This window comes from Moschus berezovskii, chromosome 6 (genome assembly GCF_049115385.1).
Source record: "Moschus berezovskii isolate FMDL1 chromosome 6, NW_MosBer_1.0, whole genome shotgun sequence".
NCBI classification, from domain to species: Eukaryota; Metazoa; Chordata; class Mammalia; order Artiodactyla; family Moschidae; genus Moschus; species Moschus berezovskii.
The window spans coordinates 14,545,706-14,558,263 of NC_142465.1; the positions used below are offsets into that span (position 1 = coordinate 14,545,706).

General features: G+C 37.8%; 1 protein-coding gene across 4 annotated transcripts in view; it reads left to right on the forward strand.

Moving 5' to 3' along the window:
- The window catches only part of ACSS3 (acyl-CoA synthetase short chain family member 3), a 234,622-nt gene that overhangs the window by 109,149 nt on the left and 112,915 nt on the right, over positions 1-12,558 (forward strand). For all 4 annotated transcript variants that reach the window (XM_055395766.2, XM_055395764.2, XM_055395767.2 and 1 more), the window contains exon 9: positions 1,247-1,350. In XM_055395766.2, coding sequence (XP_055251741.1) covers positions 1,247-1,350 — 104 coding nt within the window. The remainder of the gene's footprint in view (positions 1-1,246; positions 1,351-12,558) is intronic.

Genomic DNA, 12,558 nt, shown 5'->3' on the forward strand with positions numbered 1-12,558 from the left:
GAATGAGATATATGTTTGTAGCAGAGGCAGCATAGAGACTTCATAGTTGTGGAGCATAGTGTGGGAATATTTGAATCTTCATGAGCTTTTTATGAAATAAGTTAAGGGAATGATAAATCTTCTGTGGCTATTCTACATCGTATAGGATGGGTAGGCAGGTTTTTACATTTGATTTGTTTTTATTTATGTTTTTATTTTAACGATAGTGAATTAGCTTTTCATATACACCTTCTTTGTTTTGACAGACAGGCCACTGGGGCATTGAGAATGGAAGAAAAAAATAGTTATTATCTTAATGAACCACCAATGGTGTCAAGCCAATTCTGTTTTTTTTTTTTTTTTTTCTATTTCATCCTTTAAACACTGTGGCATAGTGTTCCCTGCAAAGGATTGTTCATCTCTTAGTAATCATTTATTCCTTTTGATAAGAGCGTTTTTATCCTGGAAGGCCACAATGCCATTTCTTTTTAAATCACTTACTTTTCACCTACCTTTCCTATATGTCCTTGGAATAGGAGAAATATATGTTGAAATCAGAGTAATGTTTATTGAAGAAACCCGTGAGAAGGAGCAAGTGCATCATATCTATGAGCACATTTGTTGCCTTAGCTGATACTCTAGAGTATATTTTTGTGCATAGACTTAAATAGAATACAGCAATCAAATTTGGAGCTAAAATTAGCAGAGGTAATGTCAAGGAGGAAAAGATTTTTCATTTTTTGATTATTAGATGAATATGACAGATATATTACAAAGATCAAGTTGCTTTGCTCAAAACTGAAAAGCTGTAACTGTGAATTCTGCTTTTGAAGCGTTTCTCTCTGGTGCTGTGATATACATTTAGTTATACTGGGGCCTTCTTGGGTGGCCCTAGTGATAAAGAGCCCACCTGCCAATGCAGGAGTCTTAAGAGACATGGGTTCAAGTCCTGGGTCATAAAGATCCCCTGAAAAGAGTGCATGGCGACTCACTCCAGTATTCTTGCCTGGAGAGTCCCACGGACAGAGGATCTGGAGGGTTACTGTCCATAGGGTTGCAAAGAGGCAGACACGACTGGAGTGAATTAGCACTGCATAGCATGCTGGGTCCAGACAAATGATGCCTGCATTCTACAACCATTCTACGGTGTTTTCCTCTGAGGATTAATGTGATTAGATTCTACAGTGTTTAAAAGAAGGTAAAAACTGAAATTATTTTGGTTTATTTTCGAGGAATAATTTGAATTCACTCTCCCTCTAATACTCAGGTTCAAAACACTATTCGTGGCTGGAGAACGATGTGATGTGGAGACGCTGGAATGGTCCAAAAAGGTCTTCAGAGTACCTGTGCTAGACCACTGGTGGCAAACTGGTGAGAATTTTCCAAACATGTACATAAATATTGTAGAAATGCTGAGAAACACTGCAGGGATGGGAGGAAATTCTGAATTGTGACCATTACGCACAAACTCAGCGATCAGGCGGTTCTGGCTTCAGTAGAAGTAAGCAATTATTTGATTATCCTTTTGTTAAAAAATCTTCTTAAATTACATTGATACTATCATTCTCTTGACCTTGGATATAAAGCCCTGAGACCTCTTTTGATTTTTCGTCCTCCTTGTTTCATATATCTGGTGAGTCACTAAATCTCAGATTTTCCTTTGAATTCATCCCACCCTCTGCGCTCCAATTGGCTTTGAGCTGCAGCAGCCACACTGTCACCTACCCTTATTGAAATTATCATTGTCACTCATCCCTGTTCTCTCTGCTTTCTGATAACTGCTCCAAGAGTACTTTTCTAAAACTCTGTTTCTTTTATAGAATTTCCTGTGCTTCTCTGGTCCTTTCTAAGGATCAAATCTCTTCTGCTTAGCACTCGACAGACAAATGTATATTTCTCCTACACACTTATCATTATATGTGTAATTATTTATTTACTTATTTATTCTCTATTTTCATCCCACTGAGTGATGCTTGGGAAACAGCTTGTCATATTAAGTGGATAGAATAAAACTTTGGTAACTTCTTTTGAGGGATGATTGTGTACATATGTGCAAGTGAGTAGTTCATCTGGAATTTCTTTTCCCTCTCACCGAAGGTAGTGATTTTGCTGGTTTTGCCATTTGGCTCATTGAAAGTAGCTATGAGTTATGAGAGCCTTGTAGCCTTCATATGGATATATTTCAGTTAAATCGTAGGTTCAGTTCAATTTTAGTTCAATTCATTAGATCAACAGTTGTATATGACTGTTTTCAGAATTTACATCTTCTGAACATTTTAGGCAGGGCATCAAATTTGAATTAAAATAATAAAATTTCTTAGCAAAAATTAGGTCTCATTTTAAAATGACTCAGTCTAGAAGATTGAGAGACTAAAACTGAAGTTTGGTGTTTGACATTTTGGAACTCTTTGATTCTGATAAAATATACTTTTTGTATTATCTTCTTGGATATTGCTCTTTTGGAAAAATTGTGTTTTCTATATTCTTTGCATTTGAAATATAAAATGAATGATCAGAGAAGAATACACATTCTTTAAATAAGATGAAAATCAGAAAGAAAGGTTCTATTCTGTCTAATTTGATTTGCTAGGAAAGAAATTTCTTACCTAAATTCAGATTTGTAACTATTTGGGAAATTAAAAAGATAAGATTGAATGTGGAGAAAGCAATGCTCTGTGTAAAATACATGTAGAAAACAAGTGAGGAATTACTGCTCTGTATGAGCAGACTATAGACTTGATGCATCTCCTATTCACCAGGAAAATTCCAACAGTTATTTTCCTGGGCATAAAGAGGAAAATATTTGATTACCTTTAAGATTGCTTTCCATGATGGTTTTCCTTTCCAGGTCAACATACAATTTGTTTCCAATATACAAGTGACCTTACACAAATACTTGCAGAAGAGTTCTGTCCCCCACCCCTGACTCCATTAAAGGTGACTGTGCTGAAGATTGTTGAAGGAAACCAGCGCATTAATAAATTATGATTCTTTTACTTTTTCTTACTGATATTTGCACATAATAGCCTGTGCAGATGTAAGCAGTTAGTGAATCCAGGCTTACAGTAAAGCTCACTGAAGCCTGAGAAACAAGCATAAGAGGTCTCTGGTGAGTGCTGAGCTCCATGTGAGTTTGCAGCTTTTCTTCAATGTGTCATTCAGAGGGAATTAATCACCACATTGTGTTGGTGTGCCTCACCTTAATCAGCTTTTAATGGCTGCTCGTTAGGGTGGAAAACATAGTGAATTTCTACTAACAATAACTGATTCTTTCCATCCACCACATTTATTTTTACAGCATTTGATACTGTATTCAATTGAGTACCCAAATGCATACATAGGGATAGGTTTGTAGGTGGGTAAGTATCTAGCTGTGCTTCCCTGGCGGCTTAGATGGTAGGTGAAGAATCTGCCTGCATTAGCCTCCAAAAATAAATAAATAAATTTTAAAAAAGATCAAGTTGGAAATGGTCCTAGAATAAAGGCTTACATATTTTGATTTTGAAAAAAAAAGAATCTGCCTGCAATGCAGAAGATCTGGGTTCAATCCCTTGGTCGGGAAGGTCCTCTGAAGAAGGGAATGACAGCCCACTCCAATATTCTTGCCTGGAGAATTCCATGGACAGAGGAGCCTGGCAAGCTACAGCCCATGGGGTTGCAAAGAGTCAGACATGACTGATCAACCTACACTTTCACTTTTTGCTTTCAGTTAACTAGCTAGTTGAGTGGTTTTAATCGTTATATAAAAAAAATTCATCCTAGGTGGTGCAGGTATCTGCAACTAACAGAAAATTTAGTTAGAATCTTTATTCATTGGCATTAAAGAAATTAGTTCACTATTTTCAATGATATATGCTGTGGTAAATAATTGAAAAATGATACCGAAGTTTAATGTTTGCAACTGTTCACCTTTCTTAAGATATCAGATTACTAGGGGAAAAGGTAGACACTTTATGGGTCATTATTAACTCAGAAAGAAGAGAAGATTTGATATTTCTAGCACATTTATGTGTTTCCTAATATTTTGCATATCAAATAGATGATGTATGCTTCTCCAAGAGGTATATCAGTAAAGATCTGATAACATTTCGAGGAAGGTTAATCTTTCACCAAAGGAATATTTTTCTTTATTTAAAATTTCAAATTTTTTACAAGGTTGTTCTTACTTGTTAATTGACTTAGAAATTGATATTATTTTATACAATCATACACTTTTATGAGCCTCAGTTACAATGCATAATTTATGAATTTGCTCTCTGATTACATTAATATATGTATACAAATGAGCTGTTAACAAACCGTGATGTATAATTTGGAATTAGTAAGGGATATGTTAAGTAACTAAAACATATGAGTGAAAATTGATTAGTTCCTGTGACTTGGGTTCTAAGAAGGCATTCTGCAGTCAATCCGTTTATATTACGGCATTGTTTTTGTTGGGCTTCCCAGGTGGCACAAGTGGTAAAGAATCTGCCTGCCAGGGCAGGAGATGTAAGGGTTGCAGATTCGATCACTGGGTTGGGAAGGTCCCATAGAATAGGAAATGGCAACCCACTCCAGTATTGTTGCCTGGAAAAGTCCATGGACAGAGGAGCCTGGTGGGGTGCAGTCTGTGGAGTCAGAAAGAGTTGGATATGACTGAGCATCTCAGCAGCAGCAGCATTTTTTGTTTGTTTGTTACTCAAGTGAAATTTTTATTAGCAACAACAGATATCTATTGACTCTTTTGATCTGTTAATATCAACACTGTCTGATGTCTGATTTAAATAACACCTAAGATTCTAAACTGCGAACTAATCTGTAAAAAAATCCAGGAACAGATCAACTCCTTGTAGGGGCATTTAATAAAGAACTGTCACTGTTCAACACCACTGAAGCATTAAACCCTTGTTTTGGATTGTAATAATGTAAACGTGAAATGCTTTCCTGAAGGAAATTGGTCTTGCTAGTTTATATAGGAGAGTTGTATCTACATAATTCATAATTCTGGGTAATAGATGAATTGTCATTTACCCAGGTGCTTTATCTTCACAGTAATTTATCCATAGAATGATTGAAAGTATCTGGATTATTGACTGAATTTTTCTTTTCTTTTTTTTTTAACATGGAGTTTGAGAAACAGAGGGGTCACAGTCATAATCTGAGAAGGGGAAATTAAGAGAACTGATGATTTTCCCCTTAAGATATGATAATTTGTGCACAAAAATATAAACAGCCAGAACTTCATTATCCTCAGTTGTACAATCACTAGATAAAACACTGTACCGTTGTAGATCATTTTTAGTCCTAAGATGAGCTTTTCAAACAGCACAAAGAAAGAACTCTCAATGCAGTACATTGTGTCTCTAGCAAGAATTTTTTTTTTCTGACTTAAGATGACTGTGAAGGGAATGTTTTCCTTATGAGTGAATCACCTAGTATAAGCAACTAACTACTAAAACCCAAGACGTAGAAGACCTTATTCCTTCTTGAAGTTTCCTCCTTCCTTTTCTCCTTCCTTCCTTTCTGCCTCCCCTTCGCTTCCCTTTTTCTTTCCTTCTTTCTCTCCTTCCTCCCTGTTTACCGTAAGATGTGGCACAGTCACTTCCAAACCTGTGCCATGCGCGCTCAGTCACTTCGGTCGTGGCAAAGAATTGGAACATGACCGAGGTGGCTGAGCACGCATGGCACTGGTTTAGAAATGATCATAACAAAAAAGTTGGGCATCCTGCTTTGTTATGTTGTTTAATTTTAAGTAGAAATACTGTATTCTTTCATTTGCTATCAATCAGTTAAAGGTATTGACTGAAAAGGTGAATACTTGAGTTCCACAGTCGCTTTTATAAGAGGCAACTCGGTGAAGGGTTTAGATCAAAAGAATCCATGATTCTTTCCACCTGCTAGCAGAACAAATCTCTGTGGTTTCCATCAGAAGATACAAAGCTTCTGTTGAAAGTATTTTAAGTGATGCTCCGGTAGTGATGAAGTAATTGAAATGAGGTAATGACCGCCAACTTGAGTAGCACTGGGTGCTTTTGTTCTTCGTTTTGTTTCCATCACTTTAATGAAGGAGTAAACTTCTTCCTAGAATTTTTAAAGCCTCTAGGAGGGATTTCAATGAGAAAATGGTAGTCTTCTAATGAATTGAGACATTGGTGGCGATTGAAGTTATTGATCTTACTTTAGCTGCCTTGAGCCATCTTTGCTGAGTTCTTATATTTTAATGTAATCACAGTGTTTCTCTCTCTGTTTGAACTGCTGCAGTTTTAATTGCAATTGCTACTTCTGAAGTAAATATACTCTATATACAGCCTAAATCCTCCTCCTTTGAGGAGGAATCTGATAATTCTAGATTTTATTAAAGTAGACCCACAGACGCCAGCAAACTTTAATCAAGCTGGCTCTTAAATCAAAATCATTGATCCTAAAGGCACATACATCCTAACACCATATTATTAAAATATGTCAAGGCTGTCTGATCCAGTAATCCTTATTTATGTAGTATTCAGTAGGATATACTTCCTGAGGGCCACGAAGATTGGTTAGGTTGACCAGATTCAGTTGTTACCATTAGGTGTATCTGGAGAATATCCATTAGCCCAGGATTTTTTAAAGGCAGCAATGTTTTTTATTTACAAGAATCAAAACCACAGAATGGAATAGTTCATTGTAGTTTAACAACAGTTATCCTAAACAGAGAGCTCTATGAGAAATGATACAGACTCAAATGTAGTACTGTCTCCCTCCTCCTGGGTAGAGGCATTGTGACTTGATACTTGATAGGCAGAATGTCAGTTTGTTGTGCTTTTTTTCTTTTCTGAATCATTCTCTTTGTTACCTTTGTGTTTTCACACATTCCACCTTCAGGCATCTGAACTGATACACTTGTTGCAGAGGAATTTCAATCTGTCAGTGTGTAGTCCTGAGTTTAGTCTGTGATAGGGCATTTTCTTCATCCCTGGAAGTCTGCATTGGGAATTTTATGAGTCTGGTTATCGTGCTTTTGAAAAAGCCATGTTACAGCTTTGGGCTGGATGTGTGACTTTCTTCTATCTTAATATACCTAGCTTGGCCCCATGCAAAATCCTGTATATTTTCCTGCAAAATGGCTTCCTAGGGCTAAGAGATAAAAAGCTCTGTGTGGGTAACAATACGGCTAGGAAAAGTATCTTCCTGGTAATTTGATCTTGATGACACTATCTTTAATTATTCATAAATCTGTTTTCTGTGGTTTGGATGCCTATAGTCACTATCAAACATTCCTTTTGTTGCAGATCTTGAAGTAAAAGATTTCTGTATACAACCAAATGCTGCCTTCCTAGATTTTAATACTTGTAAACTGGCATTCCCTGTTTTCTGGGTTTTCCTTAATATTTTCTGAGCCCATCAAATTTGGGCTGTGGTTGTAGGGTTTGTTTAAAGTATAGGCCTACATTTTTAAGACAGTGGATTGCACTAGACTTCTGAAATACACATTATGGAACTCAGAGAGCTGTGTCAGACTGAACAGACAAGGCCACTGCCCCATGAACTGATTTGTCCAGAATACACCCTATGATGCAGAGTGTGAAGAGTCTTGAGTAATATGGATGAATCAGGACTGTCTGATGCATTTTTGTTTTTCTCAACATAACCATAGAAAATAAATTCATCTCTTCTTTTATTCATTCATGGGAAAGAAATTGTAGATAGTTTGGCATGAGAAGTTGTAACTGGGAAGAACCATCATACAGACACAGAGTCATCTTGCAACGTTCAGCTAGTGATGCTGTGATAGTGTTCATCTGGTGAGAGGGGAAAAATTTGTCTTGATGTCGTCTTTGTTGCCTGGCAACTGGATTTTTTCTCATTTAGAGCAAGGCTTCATTAGTCTAAAGTAGATAATTTTTACTGATAATTTGCGAAGACAAGCTTAGAGGTAAGCTACATGAATTTGGTTTGTGGAAGGAATAATCTTTTCTCAAATGTTAGACAAGCATGATGAGGCTTTCTCTTTTTGAAATGAGTAATTGTTTACAGATTGTTAATCCACCTGAAAATGAATATCCCAAGTCAAATAGCAGCCATTGAATCAGACATTTTCATCTTAACAGCATTATAATGTGGGAAGAACACCATGTTGTTATTTTTTCAGATATGATTACTATACATGAAACTGTTCAGATATGTATAATTGCTTTTTAGAATCTCTATTTATGCCCATTATTATATTAGTGATAATCTTTTTGGGTCATTTTTAAAGTCTTTGGTGAATTTGTTATAATATGCTTCTGTGGGGTTTTTTTGTTTCTTTGTTTTTTTGTTTTAATTTTGGCCATGAGGCATGTGGGATATTAACTCTGTGACAGGGAATCAAACCCATACCCCCTGTATTTGAAGTCTTAACCACTAGACTGTCAGGGAAGTCATTAAGTGACTAAACACTGAGAAATTAAGACTATAAAATTAATCTGATCTTAGAAATATCATCTATTTTAATTGTCCTACCCTTGGCAAGAATCACGTTTAATCCATTCTAGAAGGGTTAAAATATGTAGTGATTTTGTAGATCTTTATAAGGAAAAGAGTTCCTAAACCCTCCCTTGATAAACATTATTGTCTGGATTTTTACTTTTCCCCTCTTGCATGTAATTCTTTGCACTGTGGGCCCATTGGCCCCATGAGGTATTAGTTCCCAATTCCTCTTTTGTTGTCAGTTCTAATTAGAAAATAAAAAGTGACTATTCTCCTGAACAAGCAACATGGGTAGTAAAAAGTGACACTGAATCTCAATAAGACTGTTTAAATCCAGGTTTAGCCACTTACTGTGTAGCCACTGGCAAGTCCTTAATCTCTAGTGCAGGTGTGTTTGCTCAAAGGTTTGTAGAAATCCTGAAATGAAGTGGAATATGTGTGAACAATGTGGCAAGTTCCTGGCTTATACTAACACTCAATGAACATTTTTCTTTTCCTTTCATTTCTATGAATAATAACCTTTCATGAATATAAAGGCCATCTTTTAGCATTCTGGTCTGTAGGTAGTTCAGACCCAAGAAAACTTAGAACATAAGAGCTTAATTCATAAAAGAAAATAATCATAGAGAATTTAATTTCTTAGCGTCAACTAGTTAAGATTAGGACCAGAGTCTCATTGTTCTATGTTGATTAGAGCCCCTTTCTTCGTATGTTTTATCTTATGCCTTCATTAATTCAGCATTTCTTATCTAATTCAGCTGCAGGTTATTTATGAAAGTCTCTAAGGTGAGAGGCAGCTTGCTGGGAAGAGAGTAGGATAAGACCAGTGTCTCACAGCTTGAATTAATGGTCTACTCCCAGTACCCAAAGTTAGGCTGCTTTGAATTAAGTATTTTAAACTGTAATCGTCCTATCTCGTGAACACAAAAGATTAAATTGATTTTCTTTCACTGCGGTGCATCTCACTGTTTCTACTTGCTTTCTGCTACCACCATTCAAGTTATTTATAGCTCACAGTGTAGATTTAGAGGTGTAGAGAATGATTTCTTTACAAATTGCTTCTGTGCCCGTCATGATGCTGTGATTAATATGACTCAAGGGCCCTGGGCCACTGCATTGATTTATTTCCAGGACTTTAACTCTCTGCATGGGCCACCAACCTCTAAAATCCATATTGCTTAAATGTAGTGTTTCTAGAGCCTCGGTGGGAGCACGGCGGCAGACTTCCAGATATAGCAGGAGCTCTTGTCTGTAGATCTAAGCCTGCATAACGTTCTTCCTCTTAGCCCTCACTCACATCCGCTCCTCTTTCTATGTTGTTGTTCATCTGTAAACCAAAACCCTGGCGCTTGTCCTGGATTTCTCCCTCTTTTGCTGTCTCTGTATCCAAACCATCAGCAAGGCCTGTACTGCTGAACGTAACTCCAAGTTGGCCTCGTCGTGTACTGCCGCTGCCCCGGACTGCTGGCATCTGATTGATTTCTTGCTCTGGCTTGGGATTCTCATTTTAGTGCTCCAGTTTGCAATTGAAGAGCTTTTCCTAAAATGCAGTTCTGAACAAATCTCTGTTACAAATCCCCGAGTCCCCCAGTGTTCCCAGAATAATAGCCGAACTTCTTAACATGGTACAGAAGGCACTTAGTGACCCTCCCTTGCTCCCCTCTCTCATTTTGGTCCTTTTCGCTCTTACTTCACCTCTTCTTCTCACACTCGACCTCCCCCAGTTCCCGCAAAGTTTGCTGTGCTGAATAGCTTGAAGTCAGTCCCTTGGTGGTTGGTCTAACTTCTCAACTTTGCACATCCTTCTATTTCTCTTAGGCATATCTTTCTGCCTTTAACACTCCTTTTTCCCCAAAAGAAATGCATTAAGTAACTCTGATATATCTAATAAATATTTATTGAAGGACTGACCTTTGAATATCATTCTTAGAATAATAAAAAGATTGTAGCAGAATCATAACAGTAATATACAGCTTTTTTTTTTCTTCCTCACTTACCTGAGTCTTCTGTTTGTCTTACTGTCTCATCCATTTTGGGATTGGATTGTGTGATTTCCTGCTTATCTTTTTAAGAACCCTGATCTTAACATTGGGAGCCCAAGCCTAAATTATGTAAGTATGTATTTACTAGTCAGAAAACATTTCCTGAGCACAAAATGTCAGGGATCACACTTTGGTCCTACTGACACAAATGATTCTCAAAGCATCGAAAGAAGCATCTGGTTTCAGCAGCGGGCTAGGAGAGTGCTTTCATATAATTACGTACACTACTCTTTTCTGAAAGACTTTGTCACATTTATAATGGCAAGCGTTCCAACTATCTATTGTTGTGTAGAAAATGCTTTAAACCTAGGGCCTTAAAACAGCCACCCTAATTCATGATTTTATGGATCAAAGATATGAGTTGAGCTCAATTAGGGATTTTGTACGATTGATTGAGACAACCCAGAGAAAACTGTGTGATGAATGAGCTGGTCCAGAGGGTCCAAGATGGCTTCCCACTCATGCCTGGGATAGGCTGGAAGGCTAGACTCAGATAGGACTGTTGTCTGGAAAGCTTGCAAGTGGCATTTTTAGCCTGGAGGAGTTGGAATAGCAGACCGTCTTACATGGTAGTTCACTCTTGAGACAGTATTCTGAATTGCTTAGGGTCTGTGCTTAGAAACTGACAAAGCATCACTTTCACTCTTTTCTGTTACTCAAAGCTATCGAAAGCCCAAAGTAAATTGCATCCACCTTTAATCCACCACCATGCAGAGATGTCAGGGTTGTAGATGTAGCCTCAGGACTCTTCAGTGTAATTTCCCCTTTGCTCATCATTCATAAGTGGTGTTCAGAGATTCTGCTAATACTTTAATGTGTACCTTGCGAAAATATATATTTTCCCCTAATGTATAATATTTATAAAAAACTGAAATCATAGTATGCATTGTTTTACAACTTTTATCTAAACAGTGTTTGGTGAGAATTGTTTCCTATCACTAGACATTTTCCTATGATATTTGAATGATTTTGCATTACTCCTTAATATGGAATAATTCCTATTTTTTGGATAATCTTTTAAACTCTAATATAAACATTTACATGTGATAAACATCCTCAATACTTAATGTTTTCGAGCTCTTTCAAATATTTCCTTGTGTATATCCCGTAAAGTGGAACAACTGCGATAAAGGCTATGATGAGTCTTTAAGAGTTTTTATAAGAATTGCCATATTGCCTTTCAGAAATGCTGCATGGACAGAGGAGCCTGGTGGGCTGCATTCCAGGGTCACAAAGAGTCAGACATGACTGAAACGACCCAGCACGCATGCGCATATTGGTGACAGTGGTAAAGAACTTGCCTGCCAGTGAAGGAGATGCAGGAAATGTGGGTTCGATCTCCAGTCAGGAAGACCCCCTGGAGGAGGAAATGGCAACCCACTCCAGTATTCTCGCCTGGAAAATCCTGTGGCCAAGGAGCCTGATCAGCTGCAGTCCATGAGGTCGCAGAGTCGGACACGACAGAGCATGCACACACGCACAACACTTACATAACAAAAATGACTGTCTGGCTTGTCTGGGCAGTCTGGTCTCCTGTCTACCACCTAACCGGGCTCTCATGTTTTTATCAGTCTTTTGAATTAGTTTTTGATGTTCAGGAATCCACAGGAATCTCTACCATTAACCAACCATGCTAAAACAGCTCACATCTGTCCATTTTCTCCCATATGCTGCTGCTGCTAAGTCACTTCAGTCGTGTCTAACTCTGTGTGACCCCATAGATGGAAGCCCACCAGGCTCCCCTGTCCCTGGGATTCTCCAGGCAAGAACACTGGAGTGGTTTGCCATTTCCTTCTTCAATGTGTGAAAGTGAAAAGTGAAAGTGAAGTCGCTCAGTCGTGTCTGACCCTTAGCGACCCCACGGACTGCGGCCCACCAGGCTCCTCCATCCTCAAAACCCCAGATAGAATAAACCTGATCATAGAACCCGTATGATGCTCAAATATTTAAGTAAATTCTATTTGCATTGTTATTCTTGTTCAGTTGCTAAATCAAGTCTGACTTTTTGCAACACATGGACTGTAGCCTGCCAGGCTCCTCTGTCCTCTACTATCTCCCAGAGTTTGCTTAAATTAATGTCCCTTGATTTGGTGATGCTCTTTAA